Source organism: Oreochromis niloticus, linkage group LG22, assembly GCF_001858045.2.
Source record: "Oreochromis niloticus isolate F11D_XX linkage group LG22, O_niloticus_UMD_NMBU, whole genome shotgun sequence".
Classification (NCBI taxonomy): domain Eukaryota; kingdom Metazoa; phylum Chordata; class Actinopteri; order Cichliformes; family Cichlidae; genus Oreochromis; species Oreochromis niloticus.
The window spans coordinates 24184986-24205356 of NC_031985.2; the positions used below are offsets into that span (position 1 = coordinate 24184986).

General features: G+C 41.2%; 1 protein-coding gene across 2 annotated transcripts in view; it reads left to right on the forward strand.

The window, feature by feature from the left end:
* Nucleotides 1–20371, forward strand: part of vps50 (VPS50 subunit of EARP/GARPII complex) — a 114102-nt gene that overhangs the window by 61085 nt on the left and 32646 nt on the right. The window contains exons 14-23 of one of the 2 annotated variants that reach the window (XM_025902313.1): nucleotides 1278–1369; nucleotides 1557–1651; nucleotides 5185–5283; nucleotides 6578–6668; nucleotides 7732–7917; nucleotides 9143–9261; nucleotides 10736–10842; nucleotides 11903–12024; nucleotides 16930–17007; nucleotides 17480–17560. In XM_025902313.1, the coding sequence (XP_025758098.1) occupies nucleotides 1278–1369; nucleotides 1557–1651; nucleotides 5185–5283; nucleotides 6578–6668; nucleotides 7732–7917; nucleotides 9143–9261; nucleotides 10736–10842; nucleotides 11903–12024; nucleotides 16930–17007; nucleotides 17480–17560 (1070 nt within the window). The remainder of the gene's footprint in view (nucleotides 1–1277; nucleotides 1370–1556; nucleotides 1652–5184; nucleotides 5284–6577; nucleotides 6669–7731; nucleotides 7918–9142; nucleotides 9262–10735; nucleotides 10843–11902; nucleotides 12025–16929; nucleotides 17008–17479; nucleotides 17561–20371) is intronic. The other variant, XM_003457265.5, reaches the window with a different exon arrangement.

Here is a 20371-nt window from a genome sequence, read left to right on the forward strand (position 1 = left end):
AAAAAGTAATCTATTTGAAAAGGAACCACTGTGCATTTACTTATTCATGTAAATAACATATATATTTATTCATTTTAATAGAACATAGTAAACACGGCCAAGGTTTCAAATTCCAGGTCGGGGTATATTAAAGTCCCGGTGAGCCGAAAGAGTTTTTTACTCTTGGATCTGTGTGACGTCGAAGAGAGTGGATTTCCTCTATCTGGTCATCTTATGCATGAAGCTTCGGATGAGGGGCAGACAATCAGAATAAGCTGCCTTAAGAGGAAAGAAACTAAAACAGCTTATTTCAGACAGAGGATGAACTGCAAGGCTGCAAAAAAAAAACCAAATTAAGATAAATATTTGAATTTTTTTTTTAATTATCTGCAAATTTACTCTTCTCATGTCTAAGAATGAAACTATGAAGCTAAGCAAGAGACTGGAAGTGTTTAAACTACATATTTACTGTATAAAATGTGAATCTTTAAATCAACTATAAAATAAAAAGCTGGGTTTTCCCTATAGTTGGGTTTTATTTTACTTTAGAATAGAATTTACTGTGAAACTGAGAACCGCTTGCTTGTTGACTTACAGGCTAATTGCTCGTGGCTTTCCTAAAAATTCCCTTCAAACATGTGAGCGTCTTGAATTTAATGAAAGCACTTTTCAGCTAAGGGGAAGTATCGCTGCCGTTTCGACACTCTACAGTGTCTGCGCCACATGGTGGTCTGATCTATCTGATCAGGGGGAGGAAGAAAAATGCACACAGAAAGAGAGGGTACTGACCTGATAATTGAGAAACTACGATATCTGATGGTGTGACAGTGAACAGGGATCCAGCCCTGTATTAAGCTGTCATCCATCTTTGTTCTCCTGGCTTCTAGGCTGCTGTCACTCTTCCCTCTCTCTTGGGAGTAACACGATCTACACTCTTGACAGATGCTGACTGTCAGCCACTACAGAAAGTCTCCCACTCTTTAGCTGACAATGAAGGACTTTTGACAAAACCTTAGTTCATACATACACCACCATGTTCCCTTTCATATTAAAATACACCAGTGGAATTTTAATCCTTCATTTAACATAATTACCTTTCTGTGCTGGGAGTGGATTGCGATCCAGTCTTCATTGTGCAAATGTGCATTGAAATTGCTAAATGATTGTCTTTGACTCTGAAATGACAGCCAAGCCAGAAGGTAAAGGAGATGCATCTGAATAGAGAATTTTTTAATTGGTCACTGTGTGTGTGTGTTTTCTTTTATAATTCAACTGTATGCCTTTTTGATTACCTGCAGAGGATGCTGCTGCCGCCGAGTCCGATGAGCTGGCCGTGGACCGCAGTTACGTGAAGAAGAAGTTGGAGCATGGACTGACACGAATCTGGCAGGTTTGTTGAAAAGTCTGCGCCACCGTTTAAAAAAAAAAATCTTTTTTTTTTTTTTTAAAGCATTTCTCTTCCATTAAATTTGTATTTCATTTTTTATTTTTTATTTTAATTTCTGATCCACTTGGAGCTGTCTAATCACGGGTTCTCCTCCCACAAATCACTGTGTCCCTATTATTTCTCTCCACAGGATGTCCAGTTGAAAGTGAAGGCCTACATCCTGGGGACAGACATGTCTAACTTCAAATACGATGATTTCATAGTGGTACTGGATGTCATCAGCAGGTACGCCTGAGGTTTAGTGCAGACAGCTCATGCTTGTATCCATTAATTGGCCCTCATTATCTTGCTATGGCTGTCCCTTCCTCTTTGTGCTTCTGGGGGCCTCTGGATGTCTGGAGTTTTGATCTCCTCCATACCTGCTTCATGCCCTGGAGGACGGGGCAGTGGCCCCCCACACCCTCTAGCAGATCATTACATGAAGGAACCTTTTAAAAACAAGCGCGTCCATGCTCACAGGTGTACACACAGGTGCTCACAGACACAAACTACACCCTTTTTGGCTCCTACCTCAAAGCACACTGTGCGCTGTCGATCTTACGTGCTGCACAATAATGTTTAATATTTAGTATTTACTGTCATATTCCCATATATCATCGTGATGTTGTTTATTCTATTACTCTCGTTTTCTTCTGCTTGTTTTCTTTTTTCTTTCTCAACAGGTGATCCAGGTGATCGATATATGTATTTTTTGTCTGCTTATTCTGTTGGTTTTTGTTTTTTGCCCTTTTTCCCCGTCCCTCTTCTCAGCTGTTTTTCTTTCCCTCTTTCTTTCTCCCCTTTCTTTTCCCCCAGTCACGTCTGTCCCGTATTCAGCAAGTGAAAATAAAATAAACAATAAAAGATGAATCAGATAGACCATTACGGCAAGGCTGGGATGGTCCATTTGGTAAAGTAAATCCGTTGGGCATTTTTCTTCGCCTTTAGACAATAATTCTGATTGCAAAAGAGCCAAACGGGACAGGCAAAGAAAAAAAGAAAAGAAAAGAAAAGAAAAGAAATGGGGTTTCAAAGACAAAATTAACAAATTAGCTTTTATAGTTTTGGCTTTTATGCTTGTGAACCATCACAGCATTTCTTTTAAAATGTTGTTTTAAAAAGTATTCAATTACAACATGAGGGTACATTACATTACATTGGCATTAACCTACAGCAGCTGACCTACATTTCATAGCATAATGCTATCAATTCAGTTTAATTTCAATTCAATTTAAAGCTGAAACAACAGATCTAGCAAGTTAGTTGACATCCATGTTCATCCACTCCACCGTGCCTGCACTCTCTTCATATCAGCTGTATCAACTTTCCCATATCTTCATGGTATGGCTCATCAACTTTGTTATTCTGTAGTTACTGCAGCTTGGTACATTACCCTTGTTCTTGAAAATTGGTACAAATACATTTACTCCATTCCTCAGGCAAAAAAAGAAAAAAGAAAAAAAAGAATCAGGGATGTGGCTCTACAGTGTGTTAACGGTGCTGTTTCCTAAATCCAGCAGTCGTATCGCAGTTACTCATCAAGCGATTATGACATTTTTTTGCGTTACGTAAGTTCTTTTTTTTCTGTGGAGCTAAACATATATCACTGATTCAGGAACGATCACCTCACATCATAGGAGAGAGACAGAAATGGCAAAGCAGACTACAAAGATCATTATAAGTTAGGAAACATAAAAGTAAAACTAGATCTGGAAAAACCTTTTTGTGAAACATTTAAAAAGATGATATTAAATGGATATGAATATAAAGAAAAGTAATGGAAAAAATAGTGGGTGCTCGTATCAAATAGACAGGACATGTGTTTACCTTTAGTCTTTTTTAAGTTTGGTCAAATTGGGTAACTCAGTCAGTCTGAGGAGGCTTTGGCGGATTTTCACCCCTCAGTCGTAAAAGGCTGGTGGGCTATAGTCGCCACCCTGCTGGGCGGGCGAACAATGTGGAGACAGAAAATAACTAATAATGAAAACTACAGAATAACTCTGGGGTCTGCAGTGTTTGGGGGCTTCTTCAGACTTTTTTGCATGAAAGGTAATGATAGTGACAGCAAAGCACACACCTACTCCAAAAAACGACTGTTGGCCACGTTAACCCTACCCTAAACCTACCCCAGCACCTCTAAAGACAACATCCAAAGAAAAAGCAAAAAGTGAAAGATTCCACCAACCGAGAGCTCAAGTTAGTGTGTGCCAGTTCTACATCAGAAATGCTGTTGCTGCAAGTGTTTACTGTGAGCTGATGGGTTGTTTTAGCGTTCTTAATGTAATCTCATTATACAGTTTATCACTGCAAAAGCTCTTTGCTGTGGCTTTCAGAAATGTTGCTAAAAGAAATATCACGTGCATGTCTTCCTGATTAGGATATGTAGAGTTGCTGTCATTGCATATCAGACACTGTTATCAAGTAAGACTGAAGTACTGTTAAGAATAGATTAACACATTCTTTACCAAAGGGAATAACCGGGTATAGAAATGCATGTGAAACACTGCAGTGAAACGTGTTTTATTCCAAGTCATGAATTTGAGATTTAGTGATATTTTTGCTCCAGTATCATTTATTCAGTATCTCCTCTATAAAAACCTTTATTCTTGTAACACAACAAAATAAAATAAGGGTAAGAGTTTTGGACCTAAGTTTATGTGCTGTTCTTTTTCTGTAATCATTTGTAGTATTTAAAATAAGCCACATTGTCTCGTGTAAAAATAATATTTCAAAAAAGTTGTGATACAAAAACATACAAGTGTTTTTTTACTGTGTGGTTCTTGTTTCTATGTGATTTATATCTATTAGTGTGTCTCCTCTTAAAATAAAATCACAAGTAAATTTCAGGGCCCCCTTTTTTAATTCTTTTTTTTTATAGTCATAAAAATAACAGTTCCAGTTACAATGAGTATATGCTTGCATACTTGAGATCAAATATTTTGCAAAGTACAAATGGGGGATATTATTTGAACTGCGTGCTTTAATGGAAAATTCTGTGGTTCCACTTCTTTAGCCTCGCGCTCTCTTTTGACTCGCATGTTACAGAGTTACCAGAGCAGACATGTGTACAGTGTGTCAGAGCCTCTGCTGGCTCAGCTGTCAGTCTCTCTCACACACACACACACACACACACACACACACACACACACACACACACACACACACACACACACAGCAGTAATCCTCCTGCGGCTTTGAAGCTAAAGGCTGTTTTTGATATTGGAAAACCCGAAGCCATGGGTCCTGCAGTGAGAGATCCCAGCACCTTAGTACTCTCTTATTATGTTAGACTTACCTTAGGTTTGTCAGCTGCCTCTAATGTAATGAGTGGCAATTGTTTATTTTCTTTATATTAAACAAATTAACCAACACATGGCTTAATCATGATATTCCTGACCTGCAGTTGTGGCATCTCTCTGCACACCTAGCTATAAGTGAAGTTATTTCAAAGCTCTAACCTCAGAGGGTGGCTTCAGTGCTTCATGAGGCAGCTGGTGTGTCCTCTCATTATAGACTTCATCTGATAAGATGCCTACTGTAAATGAGCCATCTCATCCCTGCAGCTACCGATAAAGCTGTTGTGGTCATTGCACCTCTTGAGCCAACGCGGGCTGCAGAATGCCAGTTTGTCTTAGTGCAGTCTCTTCATACAGGAGATTTGTTTTAACACTTCCACTCTGTCTCTGTCTTTGTCTCTAGCTCTCCTTACTTTATCTTCCTTCCCTCCTGCCACACTTTTTGATTTGTGATCAGTTTTTCCGGCCAACCTTCTCTTTCAGGTTGATGCAGGTGGGTGAGGAGTTTTGTGGCAGTAAGTCTGAGGTCCTGCAGGAGTCCATCAAACGCCAGAGTGTCAACTACTTTAAAAACTACCACAGGTAAGAAATGTCTGGGGCTTCTATTTGATCATTATCCCAACCGTGTGAGAGTTACGGCAGATGTTGGTCGAGTCTATCAAAGCTAAACATGATGGAAAGTAGATGAAACCATTTCTTAGAAAGCAGGATATCGTTATGTGAGAGAAACCTTTGCACACGGCGATAACCACTGGCTGCCTCCAACATGCTCTATCCCAGGCGTAACCCTCTTCGGAGCTAGATGTGTAATTACATGCCAACACTCACTGAGCTGGAAGCACATTTACATCTTGATTGCATAACCTCCTGCCAAATTCATAAATATGTATACTTTCACGCAGAAGGCTCCGCATCATCTGAGGTGATTTGCATTGATCAGTGTTAAGGTTACCTGTCAAGAATCATTGATAACGCGCTTAAATATGATTCCTCTTATAAGCGTCAATCCTGTGACACAAATGGGGTGCAGCTTTGGGTTACAGCTGGTGACATGGAGGTGCGAACATGTAATGAAAAAACAGAAAGAGGTCAAAGAGACCCAGAGACGAAGAAGACTCGACCACACACACACCTTTACATCGTGCCATTCAGCGTGCTTTATATTTACCCTCCAGCAAAGTATGCCTATGTTTCTCCATCTGGTTCCTGCGGTAACACACCCGGTCATCAGCGGGGGTGTACTGTCAGCCTCAGACTGACATTGTCAGAGTTCAGGCATAATAAATATATTAGAACTCCAGCATAGTTGATATCCGCTTGGATTTTGTTGTTGTTGTTGTTGTTTTTTTCGTGCTGAGTAATTGAACTATTCTCAAGGTTTTAATGTCCTCTGATTCACAGTGCATTGAATTGAAGAAATACAGCTGTCGAGTGGACAAATGTACAGTATTACAGTGAATATTCGACACTGTCTTTTGTGTTTTTTTACTTTCATACTTTAAACACCTTAAAGAAAAGAAACAAGCAGCACTGCTGTGTTTGACGTGAACACCGCACTGACATTTCACACCGAAGGATCTGATACTGACCTAGCGGGTGAGCACCCGGGGTGGCTGCTGTGAGCTGTGATCACAGTTAGCATTGAATCGTGTTGCAAACAGCACACACAGAACTCTTCCTTCACACTTCGCATTAGTGACCTTTGCAGGCTTTATCGATGTCATTGTGTTTAAATTGGGAGCTGCTTGACTATATGAGGTTGAATTAGGTGATTAATGGACAGATGTTAATGCTTTCTGTCTCTTTCACTTTTTCTTCTTCCTGACCTTTCCTCAGCACTGTGCTCATTCCCTTTTCTCTTTTCGCAACCCCTCAGGGCCCGACTGGAGGAGCTGAGGATGTTTCTGGAAAATGAGACGTGGGAACTGTGTCCAGTCAAGTCTAACTTTAACATAGCCCAGCTCCATGTGAGTAAGAGACACAGCACTGAGGCGAAAAGGTGAAGGGAGGGTGCTTTCATTTATTCCACGCTGTCAATTAATAGTGTCAATTTGCATGAGGATGTGAAACGCTGAATCTGCTCAGTGACATGTGTGCGCGTGCGACCGGGTGCAAGTGTGTAAAGTTCACTGCTCATTATGGGATGTATGTTAGACAGTTTTTCTCACACTCATGAGCCACAGTTAAAAAATACAACCTTTCCTATATGTAATAACATCAGATTTGTGGACTGCACATCCATCTCTGAACCTCCTATTCCACCACATCCTATTGGATTAAAATCTGGAGGCCATCTCTGTACAGTGAACTCGATGTCACATTCAGGAAACCAGTTTGAGATGATTTGAGATGGCAAGTTAACCTGCTGGAAGCAGCCGTCAGACGATGGGTACGCTGTTCATAAAGGGATGGAAATGGTCAGCAGGAATACTCGGGTAACACTGTGGCATTTAACAATGTTCAGTGCTGAAGACGTTCCAAGATTAAGTAGAAGAAAACATTTTGCGATCTGAATGTACAGCTCATTTCACTTCAAAGCAACACTGATGAATGGAAAGGAACGTAAAGAAAGATGAATGCAATGAACCCGAGGAGCATTTTTTCATCTTTATCTTTTTTCCTTCATCTCTGTTTTGCTTTTGCGCACAAAATGATAAATACGCATACCAAAGAACCGTCCTAATAAATGGACTTGCATGGGAATTTTACATGCCTTTATCACTTTACTATGCAGGCAATGTATTACTTGGCTTTCACTACAGTATGATTTAAGCTTGCGTAGTGGAATTCCTCACAGACGTCCTGTACAGATGGTGATTTAGCTTTTGTTGTGATGCAGCTCCTTAAAACCAAGTGGTCAGAGGTACTGTGTACAAGTGACGTGTTAATTGGAGTTCTTGGCTCTGTTTTCTGTTAAATTACCTCGAACTTTATTCATTTTAAAAATGCAGCCACTAATAGTTTCTCACAGTCTACTCAGATCAGTAACAATTCCTTGTGCGTCCCTGTGTCCCATCTTCTCCGATCCAGGAGTTTAAGTTTATGGGTCAGTGTCGCTCGCCTTCGGTGTCCCCGAGCAGGCAGGCCGTGTCTTCGACCAGCCCGGCCCAGGAGGAGCTGTCCCTGTTCCAGCAGTACCAGCGAGAGGGAAACCCCTTTGAGATGCACATGGAGCACAAGGAAGAGGAGACGGAGGATGTGCTGGCATCCAATGGGGTAGGTGTTAGGAAACACACTACGTCTTGTATAAAAAGTTAAGAATAAGTCGTGTCTGTGTTGAAATCTGTCATAATACTGCAGTATTTTTAGGAATATGATCATTTTGGAAAAAGTCACAAGTTAGAATTGAAACACAGAACCAGATTTGATTATAGAGCGTGCGTTTCCACCAGCTAGATACACCCACTTACATAAGTATGCCTAATTAAGCCTGCTTATAGAGTCAAACTCCAGACAAGTTCATAAAGAGGTGAACTGATTTGAGAAATAATCAGCGTCCCTTAAGCTCTCATCACCAGGGTCATAACAAACGCTTATTAGGGGTTTAAGGGCAGCCGTGCAAAACGTGCCATAGTCATTACAGGGCTTTGACACACTGTCTGACAAGTAATGTTAGCCATTCAATAGAAAATAAACTACTGCTCTTGTACTTGGCTAATGATTAACCCAAGAAAAGAGTTTTATTTAAGGCAGCTGATTTTTTTTCTTTGAGTTTTTAGTGTCCAGGCCTCCAGTATAGGAATCCTTTTAATTTCTTAACACATTTTTGGAGCTGTGTTTTGTGTTAAATATAAATTAAAAGCACTTTGCTTTTAATTTAAGTAGTGTCCCCTTTAGGAAATAACAACTACTGCCTCACGCTACAGAGGCTACTCATCTGCTCCTCCTATGGAAAACAATATTTCTCTTTCAGATTTCAGAGGTGCCCCCCACACCTTTGGCTTTTCTTTATGACGACATATCAACATATCTGGATAAGCCTTTGGTGTTTGGCTGCTCATAAGCGTGTAATCCTTTATATATGATGCTTGTGTTCCCTCGGCATGTAGAAAATATTGCCTAATTTCAGTAAGGTATAATATGAACTCTCTTGTGAGAGGTGAATCAATTTTGTGCCCTCCCAGCAGTATGTGAGGTATTTGAAGTGTTTATTTGTTGCTTTGTGGGTAATTTAATCACAGAGCGTTAATGCAGTTTGTTTTTATTAGTCTTACACCATTTTTATCTCGGGGGAGTGGCTTAATACTTTGTGCCGTTTCAAAATCTCTGTGGACTCTTTGTTGCTGTGTCTTGCGATCAACAGCGCCGACACCATTTCCCCGTGGAGTTGGACTTTTTTCACACCTGTCTTAACACTTGTCTTCTCCCTGTTTTACCCACTTTATCTGAACTCTATCCGCCCCTGACTTCAATCTCATCTTTCTCTTCACCGTTTCTCAAGTACGAGTCAGACGAGCTGGAGAAAAGCGTGTACCAGGATTACGACAGCGACAGCGATGTCCCAGAGGAGCTCAAGCAGGACTATGTTGATGAGCAGACGGGTGATGCTCCTCTAAAGAGGTCAGTTCCATGTCCGGCTCTGAGTGTATGCCTCAAATCTCCAAACAGTCCATGAATCTTCTGTTTAAATCCACTTTCAGCTTGTTTGATAACTGGATTTATGTTTGTGCTGTCCGAAAGAGTTGTTAGATTTCACTTCTGTTCCAGTTGGTTTGAAGACCAAAATTTAATTTCTTGCTTGTTCTTTTTATAAAGAAAAGTGAGAACAAGAATTATAGTTTACTTGTTTATCTTATCAGACACGTTGAAGACAGCTTTGGACAGCTGGTACATGGACCAGTTAACAAACAAAATAAATTTTCACTGCTAGCTGTGAAATATTCAAAAAGTAAGCACACCGATTATGTTAATTACACACACCAAACTATCTGTCTGTGCTTGAGTCTTCATTTTGAAGGCATTACCCAAGTCTTCACACCTCCAGCACCAGCAATTTAAGCTAACCTCTGGCTAACCCTGCCAAGTCAGCAGTAAGCTTGTTGTATATCCATGAAAAATTATCTTTCCTTTCTCCCTCTGCTAATGCGATTGGTGCGTATTGTAAAATTAGTGGCTATTTAATAATGGTCAAGGCAATTATACACTTCTCCGTTCAGTGTGTAAAAGCATTAATTTTCATTTGAAAGTAGGTTTAATTGCAGCTGGAGAAAGTTTTGTATTTTGCCTCCTTTATTATCAGGGATGCTTGAGTTGTAAAGAACCTGTCATTTATGCAAACTCCAACTGTTTTAGTATTTCACAGCTTTAACAGTTTAGGTGTTCCTCTCAAACTGATTCAGCCGACCTCGTTTAGAACTGCAGCATTTTCCCTGCAGCATGATGGGGTCTTAAATTTTGTGTCACCGTTCAGTTGGGACGGTCTTTGTCGATAAGCCTGCTGTGCTCATTTTGTGTGTGTGTGATGAACTGAACTGCCAAGAACTTGCAGTAAATTAATGTTTGTAGGCAAATCTGAGAGCTGATCTAAAAAAAAAAGTTAGGATTTGCACTGGAATCAAACCTTGATTCACTGCAGTTTATGTTTCCTGTCTTGTATGATGACATAAAATATTATTTTATGCTTTTTAGTTCCTCGCGTTTACTCACCTGACATTAGTCCACGATCACTAAAATCATTATTTCCTGTTCTTATAGGCAGGAATGACTAATGCTTAATTATATAATGGCTCATATAGTGAAATGAGACAGACCATGTAATGATTTCTGCCCATGTAACCATTGCTGGCTAATATGGCTTGGCGAGGTCCGTGTCAGGGTCTGGTGCTCCAGGATCACCAGTTCCGAGACTTCACCACTGGGGTCCCATTTCCTGTGTTGTGAAATGGGTTCTGATTGATCAATTACAAGAACTGTGACCCACAGTGAAGGCTTTGAACCTGCCCCTATCATTTCAGGGGATTAATGATGTTGACACGTATTAGCAAGTCTCTTTTTCCTCATGGTTCTGACCTACTTTCTCTGACCCCGCCACCAGCGTACCCCGAGAAACCATGAGAAGCAAGAAGAAGTCCGACTACAACCTCAATAAGACCAACGCACCAATTCTCACCAACACCACCCTCAACGTCATCCGGCTTGTTGGTGGGTCCTGGAAACACACGCACACACTCTCATTGATGACTAACCTCTGCTTGTGAGGTGTCCAGACAGTGTGTCCTCTCTGGCCTTCTGAGAGTTTCATTTATTCATCATTAAAGCCTGCAAAATACTGCAATTGGCACGCTCCATATCTGCGTGACTCAACTGCACTAATAGTGGTTAACCTTCGCCCTGAGTTTCCAAAGAACAGCTTACATGTATAAATATGTGACGTGGCTTTAAAGACATGAGAAAAGAGTCTGATGATTTACCCTCATAATGTGATTTTGTAGTGCAGTTAGAGAGGAGGTAGCTATCTTTGCTGTTTTGGGGTCCAAAGCTGAGAAATGCAGTGTGAATTCAGACTGTCTGAATGTTTCTCATCCGAGTTCTCTAAAAACTTTAGTGCGCATATACTGGTAGTAATAAAGCAAAAGAACTGTATTTTGTCACACGCTACATATTGATTTAGAGCCATGTGGAAAAACTTGCAGCAAAAAAAAAACAACCCAAAGTTTGATTCCATACAATCACTTCTAATTCAGTCTCTGCTGGACTTTGATGGAGTTAGATTGCTCCCTGAGTTCTTGGTGCAGAATTTAAGGGAAAGGGTGTGAAAAATGAGAGTGTGGGAGAAATAGTGCTGCCTCGGTAGCAAAGCCAGCTAGATTGAGTTTATTTCTTCTTTTTTTTTATTCTTCCATACATCAGTTCTGAGTCAATGGTAACCTTGTTACACCCCTGTACCTCTGTAGTTATTGCCTTTATTACCTTTCTGCTGAATTAAATCCTTGCAATTTGTATGCAAATACAATATGCTCATGCTGATGTCCTTCCCAAAAAGGATATGGTTCAACCACGATTAACTTACAGTAGTTTAACCCGTTTAATCTCCTTCGAAATTTACTCAAGTACACCGCCATTTCATTCTGTGTAAAGTGATGCTGAGTTTCACGTTGCTAAAGAACAGTATGGATGCCCTCTGTGTCACACACAGCACTCGACACAAAGCTTCCATTGTACTCGGTTCTAACTGTTACGTCTTTGTCTCCTCTCCCTAAAGGAAAGTACATGCAGATGATGAACATTTTGAAGCCAATTGCCTTTGACGTCATCCACTGCGTATCACAGCTTTTCGACTACTACCTTTACGCTGTGTACACTTTCTTTGGACGCAACGACATGGTACAGTATTCCTTCATCATTGTGGTGTTGTGTCTATCACATCGAGTGTTTATACTGAAGACTAATGAAAAAACGAACATTTGCTGGCCAATAAAAGACCCTTGAAGCAAAACCTTGTAACTCAGCCCATTTTCGATGTGGCATTTTAGCATTTATTGGCTCCATGAAGTATTTGTACAACAAAATTCCCGCTGGTTGAAAAAATAAAATCAGTTTAAAAAAGTTACAGACATCGATTTGATCCTCAGAAAACAACCCTAAATAAATATTTTCAACTTCAAAGAAGCACAAACACAGCGGGGGCAGAGTCATAGTGTGCTGCTGTTTTTCTTACGATGGTGCACGGGAATTTGTTTATTGATAAAATCATGAACTTTGCAGTGAAAAAGACAAAAGATGATACAGTGAACAGAAGTGGATATCTCACCAAGTTAGTCATCTGAAACATACCGTCCGCCCTGTTCAACTAAAGTTTGCCCAGGAAGAAAGATTATGACCTTCCCAGAGCCCTGATCTGAGTCACTACCTACAGGATGCCATAAAGGAAAAAAAGCCTGATGGTCTAGTGTGGAGGAACTAAAAGTTGTGCAAACCTTTGTGAAAGCTATTACAAAATTGAATTGACCCCCTCCATGCCCAGATGTTGTCAAGCAGTTCTGCAAGCTGAAGGATGTCAAACTAAACTCTAATACACAATAAATCTTTAGTGGATTCTTTTGGCTCCGTGTCTGTAGTTTTATCATTTAATACTCTAAAAAACGTCTTCTGTGGAATAAAAGCTGAGCGTGTGTTGTTGCTCCATCTTTCCTAAAATAAAGGCTTAAAACAAGAGGTATTACTTATTTGCTTTGTTAGCAAGTTAGTTCCCCAAACTACACAGCATGCATGCTATTTAGTGCTTAGTACTAAATGAATGAAATGCTATAATTTTACTCACTAAAATGAAAGGATAGACTTTATGGACAGGCAGGTTAAACAGGAAGCCAGATTATTTGTCAGATAAAATCTCACAAACGAGCTCGAGCGGTCTCGCAGACGGCCAGTTGTGTCAGCACGCTGCTCAGTCAGGAGCCACAACCCTACTTTTAAACCTTAATAACTAAGTTTGTATTTAGTTAAGTTTTAAGTTATTGCAATACTTGTCTATTGTACAGTTGGCATAAAGGGGGAAACTGTCTCTGGGTAACAAAACTCCTTTTTGTACTAAGCAGTAAATATGTTTTCAATGCTGTGAAGTTTGTTTTTTGGGTTAAAATTTCAGTTCAATTAAATTCAGTTGTATTTATATAGCATCAATTCACAACAACAGTCGCTTCTTACTGTTAACTAAAGACCCTACAATAATAAAGCAGCAATAAGATACTTTCAGTCAGATTGTGCCTGTGCTGTTTATGTACAGCAGATGAGTGATTAAAACTCAAACACTGACTGTCTCTCACTGTCTTTCCCCCACATATTCTCCTGTTAACAGTTTTGTGCTCTCGATATTTAAGACAATCAGATAGCAGGAGGGCAATCTTTGCTTTTTTGAAAACTTTGGAGTCGCAGCCAAGCGTCAGACTCTGTCACTTCTCTGTTTTTGTGAGAAAAGCGGGAAAGAGAATCAGCACCTCCAAGTCTGAAACCGTGATCATTAGCTGAAAAAAACAATTCCTATCCCTGGTCAGGCAGGAATTTCTGTCCCAGGTGAAGGAGCTATTTCACAAGTGATGGAGAGAGCGGAGCAGGAGAAAAAGACAAAAAGACAGACTGATATATTATCTGCAGTGATACAGATGCTGTATCAGTCTGTTGTAGAGAAAACAGAGGTGGGTGTGGAAGTGAAGCTGTCAGTTTATTGGTCGATCTACATTCCTGCCCTCACCTATGGTCTAAAAGAATGAGATCGCTGATACAAGCAGCAGAAACAAGCTTCCTCTGAAGGTTAGTAGCACTCTCCCTTAGAGATGGGGCGGTGAGCTCGGTAGCTCAGAGTAGAGCTGCTACTCCTTCACAATGAAAGGTGTGTCAGTCATCTGCCATGGGGAAGACGTCCTGTGGGGAAGATGTCCTGTGGGCAAACCCAGGACATGCTGGCAGGGTTATATATCTGGGCTGGCTTGGTGTCCCCCTGGAAGAGCTAGAAGAGACGGCTGGGGTTATCTGCTTACACTGCTGCTCCCGTGACCCAGACTCAGATAAGTGGCAGAAAACAGATTGATGGAAGTCAGGAATTTTAAATTTGGAGTCTGTGTTGCTTAACTCACTTTTGGAGACAGACTCAAGAGGCCACTCCAGGAACTGCATTTATTTTTGGCACTTCCACAGTTGCCTCATTGACTGCTGTTTTCTGCTTGTTCCGGATGCATCTAAATGTCTTTCCCAATAATGGCAAATTTAAAAAAAAAAAAGATGATGAAACAGGGAAAAGCTGGGGGAAAAAAGTATAATCTTGTGAGTTAAGTAAACCTCACAAGTAATCAAGAGTTTTTGTTCTTGCTCATTGTAATGCCGACTGCGTCTGCGGTCGCAGTGTAGATGTTCTGTTGTTGTGAAATTACCTTCATACTCATTTCCAAAGCTCGAGAATATAACTTCTTGACACAAATTGCTTAATATTACTTCTGCTGCATCAGTAGTAAGGTGCTTTATGGAGATTGCCTGCATTTATTATTTCTTTTTTTTTTTTAATGTTTATTAGATGATATACAGTGAGATGTGAAATAACCACTGCTTCCATCTTTTCTCATTACTGTCTGTCTCACAGTAAAAATTCAAGCTGAACGATAGGGTGCAGTCTGCGAGCCCGGTCCCTCCACTCAATCTAAAGGCTATTATGTCATTTATACTGTGCCTCACAAAGAAAGGAGAAAACAGCATTTGTGTCAGTATCACCCTCAGGGATGCAATAATGATGGCAACAAAATGACTTCTATCCCGTCGAGGTGGAAGAGATAACGGGGATGAAAGCTCCACGGGGCCCCTCCAGCTCGGATTATTGGCATGCGTGCGTGTGTGTGTCAAGGAGAAATGAGGAAAGGTTGAGAGTTGATAAGTTGTCAGTGGGTCACTGTCACCGATGCAGAATATGTCAGCCTCTCAGTATCATTGCCTACCTTGTCTTTTACTTAATGTCTTTTAATTTTTTTCAAGCGTATATCATTTTTTTGTCTCTTAAGCCAGCTCCTTCAGCCATTTCTTTCTACCGTCTGCGTTCCCAAAACCTTAATCTCATTTTTCTTCTTCATGCTTGTTACTCTCACCGTCTTCCCGTGTCATTTTCACTCTCTGTTTACATCACTCTGTAACTTTTACCGCCACTATTTATCCACCGCATCCACTCTAGACCTCAAAGTGTCACTTCATGAACCCAGCCGTTTTCATTAACGGTCTCACTTGAAGAGCCACCGACAGCTAAATGCTAATGTCCCCATGAATCTTTAAAAAGCTCCTGGAAATTGCTAGTCACATACGCTGGCGTTTTGACCTATAGGCTCTGCTCTCCTTACGCGGCTGGAATCAAGATGGGCCTGCTTGACTCCCCCACTTGAAGAGTAATGTGTGGCATTAATATTCAAAAGGGTAAATACACCCATTATCTGCGTGTATTTGCCTTGTTAAGGCAAGCCGCGCCTTTGACGGTGTCACACATGCTAAAGATGTATTATGCGCCCTGCTCGCAGATTCTCCATCGTCAATAATAACTGGGTTTTCTGCTCCAGGGGCTGTGACAGGCAGATTTGCTAACACAGTTTTGAGAAAAGTGATTAATGTTTGAAAATTGTAGAAAGCTGAACCTCAAGGGGGGGGGAAATCTTAGGTTTGAGCTCTGGGAAGACACCGTGGAGGGGTATAGTAAGAAAAGGGCAAAAAGAGGTGTGAATTGAAAGAGGGAAGGCAAATGGAGACAATAGATTATTTTCATTTTGAATAACGATGGCAGAAATGTTTGGGGGTAAAGGCTGCCTACTGAAATGAAAAAGGGGTTCGCTCTAAACTCCTAGCTGCTCCTCGTACTGGATGTTATTTATCTTGTGCAGCAGTACAGACTCTCACCTGTGGCCTACAATAAAACCAAACAACGCCCGACTGCACCAGAATCTTGAAAACTGAAGCCAAAAAAAAGCTCCATCCCAAAAACTGTCACTTCTACTTCCCCCTACCTAAACAATGGTCACTTCTGAACAGCCTCTGCCAAACGGCATGTATCTCAAACCCACGCTGACATTGACAACTACTAGATGTGTGTTTTTCCTCCTGATGCCCTTCCATGTGTTTAAAAGTTTCTAAAAACAATACAACCAACTTGAGAGCTTTGTAAAGTCTGTCACTGACTATCAAGGTCAGGGATGCCACACACACACAACCAGCTTTGATTTCAATTGGGCCAAAACCAGTGAAACCGCCCTTTCTGTCAATGTAAAGATTTTTAACTAGACATTTCATCCCGTTTAATATGTGAAAAAGAAGTTCAGGTTCAACAAAACATCTCATGGAGTTTTTATACAAGGCGGTCTGTGAGCATTTGGTCTGTTGGTATTTGTAGCTTAAAGAAAAAGCATTAAGGACACACACAGCAGTGACACTTAATTCTGAACTATTGCTAAACTGAGAGAGATTAAAGGGGCATGTTGAGCTGGAGGGGCGTATCGGGTATTCACAATGCCACCTCTCTGCGTGTTCAGCTGCTACACAATACAAACTGATGAGTCCCAGTTTACTAAGCTCCTGCTGGTCTTAAATGAGAAACCTTAAAAATTTGTGAACAGAAAAATTCCACTCACTATTTCATTTAATCGAATTATGTCTGTTTGCTTTCATATTTCTGTTTTTTTTTTCTAGTTGTGTTTTCTTCTTCCAGAGTCTTTAATTTTGAGCTTTTGCTTCTTGTTTTTCCTTTCTTGCTATCCGTTCGTCATCCATAAGCCCGTCCCAAGCCCATCTTTGCAAGCTCACGGCAGCAGAGAGGCGGGCACCGCCAGGGTTGTGGGCCCTGCCTGCTTGGTAAGAGGTACAACCTGAAGTGTTCCGACTACTTCATGGTTGTGCTGCTTAGAGAATCCAGCATGTGTGGTGTGGTTGTTTTGAAGCCCTTCAGATGTGCGCGATTTGCTTTCACAGGCGACATCGAGCACATCTCGGAGTGATTTCAGAAGCATTTAGATGTTGAGGTTTCTTCGCTTTCACCCTCTCCGCTTGGTTTTTCTCTGAGCTCTGTCTGTCACCTTCTGTTGTCAGCGTGATTGTCTGATTTTTGATGTTGGTTCTTCCCAGCTACTCCTCCCTCTTTAGGATTAGAGTTGGCTAGAAGCAGAAAGCGAAGTCTCTCTTGTCTCTGACTACGTGAGATGAGAGCAGATGTCCCGGTGTGAGCGTGATTTTTACACTCTGCTGAAGTGTGTGTTCTTATAGAGGGAAGATTTTTGTGCACATTTCAAACACTCACTCTGTGTGTGTGCCTGTGTCTATTCTACAGTATGAGTCATCAGGTCTGGGCCTTATCAGCAGCAGACTGAGAACCACACTGAACCGGATCCAGGAGAGCCTCATTGATATGGTAAGACTGCGTCTCGCGCTTCCTCTTTCACCTTCTCTTCTGTTCATTTTTTTACCAGCGTGCATTATCTCATTGTCTGTCTCATTTTCTGACACAAACACACCATCTCACGCCTCTATCCTCCCATCCTTATGCACCTCTTTCCTCTTAATGTCGCTCCTCTCACTTTTTGGCCATCCATTCTGTGCGTACTGACCATGCTGTACGTGTGGTCTTATTGTTTAGAGAGCCCACAGCCGGTGTCACAAAATGCATTATGGGTCATCATTATCTGGCTGGTGGTCACTCAGACTCGTGTACACCTCCCTCTGTTTAAATGGGCAGGCCAGGGTGGATATGTGTGTTATTCCATTAGGGCTCTCTAGCGCTGCTCCTCGCTGTGATGTTACATAGTGACAATTAGTGTGGTGCAGTCCACTTTTTGCCTGATAATGTCTTTCTGCAGGCTGTCTCTCCTGTTACATGATCATACAACTGTCATCTCTTGCTTCTGCCTTTTATTTGCCTGCCTTTCGTGGCCTGTTTTGCATTATCATAGCAAGAAACCCTACAGTCCCCTGTGAGCATGCATTTGGTGGCGGTGGGGAGAAGAAACTCCCTTTGCAGTGGACCAAATCTCCAGCAGGATGAGGCTTAGGGAAGGGCAAACATCTGCCTTGACTCATTAGCGTTAGAGGAAAACTAAGAGGCAAAGACCGAAGAGAAACAACAAACTAAATAACAATAAACTCCCTTCAGGCTGGTAGGGACAGTAACCACAGATAAGGATCATGTTGCTCCTGAGGCACAGATGCTGACGGAAAACACAGGGAGAGCAAGGACGGAGCCCAAAACTGCAGGAGAGAGACACAGTGAACGCTAATGAAGTGCAATAGTTACATATGAATGTATGCAGAGCAAAGTAGAGGAGATGTGTTCAATACTTCATGAGATTTTGTCTAGCAGCCTAAACAGCAAAGCTAAAGGTTCTAGGTCACTTGAGCAAACCTTCACTATAGGCTTCATCGTAAAGTTATACACCCGAGGTGTCTGCCCAAAAGCGGGAACTTCTTCCACAGGAGTGGAGCCTGATCACTGACAGCTCTGCCTCCCACTGTGCTTTTGGAGATCCTCAAGTAACAATGAGTAAGCTTCATGTCAGGTGTGCTGTAGCTACAGGCAGCTACTTGTTAGTAGGTGTTAGTAGAGATACAGATTTCTTACCTTACCTGGTAATCTGTGTTTGTGAATAAACTAAGGATACGACTTTCTGTTCTTTACCCTGCTTGGTTTCCGTTTGCAGTCTGCTTCTAGTACAAGTGCTATAAATCATTTGCTTTGGAGAAAGCTTTGATTGCATGCTGGTAAATGGGGAAAACATCGGCTGTCGTGTCAGGATTTTGTTTTGAAAAATAACTTTAAATCTTTCCGCCTTTGTGAACTGTGGTTGTTGCACCGAAACAGGAAGTTTTGGACTGAATATCCACCGAAAGTTGTCCCCTGTCTCTTTTCTCTTCTTTTTTTCTCTTCCCTGAACAGTTAGCAGCACATTATTGCTTTGTTTTACAAAACCCCATAATGGCATTTATCTGGCCACTTGCTTGTAATCTCTATAGCTTCGCAGTTTGGAGGTGGTCTGACGAGAAGAAGAAAACAAAAAGCAAAAAGCAGAGTTATGAATCATGAAGCCGGAGGAAAGAATAAAGAATTATCTCAACTTTAAATTGTTGTATGCTGCTGTATGTTTTCTCCCTTCAGGGGGCCCAATAGTGACTATTTACACCTGAGTACTTTTCTGAGTAAACTGTGAGCTGTTTTCAGATATCAGACAGGCTGCGGGTAATGTGCTCACTTTTCAGCTGATCAAATGGACGCAGATAAATAGACAAACTGAAAGCGGAGAGAAAAAGAGAACAAAAAGAATTGAGTCGAATTGCACTGAGGCATTTCTGTTTCTGTGAGCGCACGAGTCCTCTCAGAAGACAGAAGCGTGCTAACCCAAAAGCACACAGATGCACATTCATATTTCAGATAAGCAAAATCATATCACTTTGCCCCCTGATTAAGAGCCGTTTCCAACCACCTTGGAGGAGCGATGCGGTCTGGCTTTGTAACTACCCATCCTTTCTCCAGTGTAGTGGCAAATGACTTCAGCCCGTCTTTTCTCATGCAAAGCTATTTTAGCTCATCTTAATAAATCATCTGATGTTGGAAAAATGCCCTATATTCCAAACTAACACAGCACTCCCTAGTTTTTGTCTTTTTTTCATCCTTGTCTTGCTCTCCTTTTACTCTTCTGTGTTTTACATCATGATCTACTCACATAAATCTCGCAGAAGCTGGTTCTCTTAGATGAGGCAGACTATAAATCCTTCTCTCTCTTGTTTTTTAAAGATTGGTAACCTAACTGCACCGTGAACATGCTGATATATTTCTACAGAGTACAGAAACTATTCTACCTGCATACAGATACATAAACTGACACACTCCAGAGATCGTGACAGGGAAGACCTCATTTGTAAACACATTATAAAGTTAATTGCACACTGCATGTCAATTGAGCTGCTGAATCCTTGCGGTTTTGTTCCCCTGATTTGCCATCGCAACTGTCTGATTCCAAAACCAATGTGCTCGTAATGACTCGGAGTCCCACATGAGCACCAGCGAGATTCCATCTCATCTGGTCTCAGGTACAGCGTGCCTTCGGCTTAAATTAGGACTCCACTGGGAAAGTAAAAGATCACCTCCTAGTTTATGTTCCATTTCTCTGCCTCTCATATTCTTGATTACCTCTCTGAAACCCTGTCGGGTAGTCCACTCACTGTGGACTTT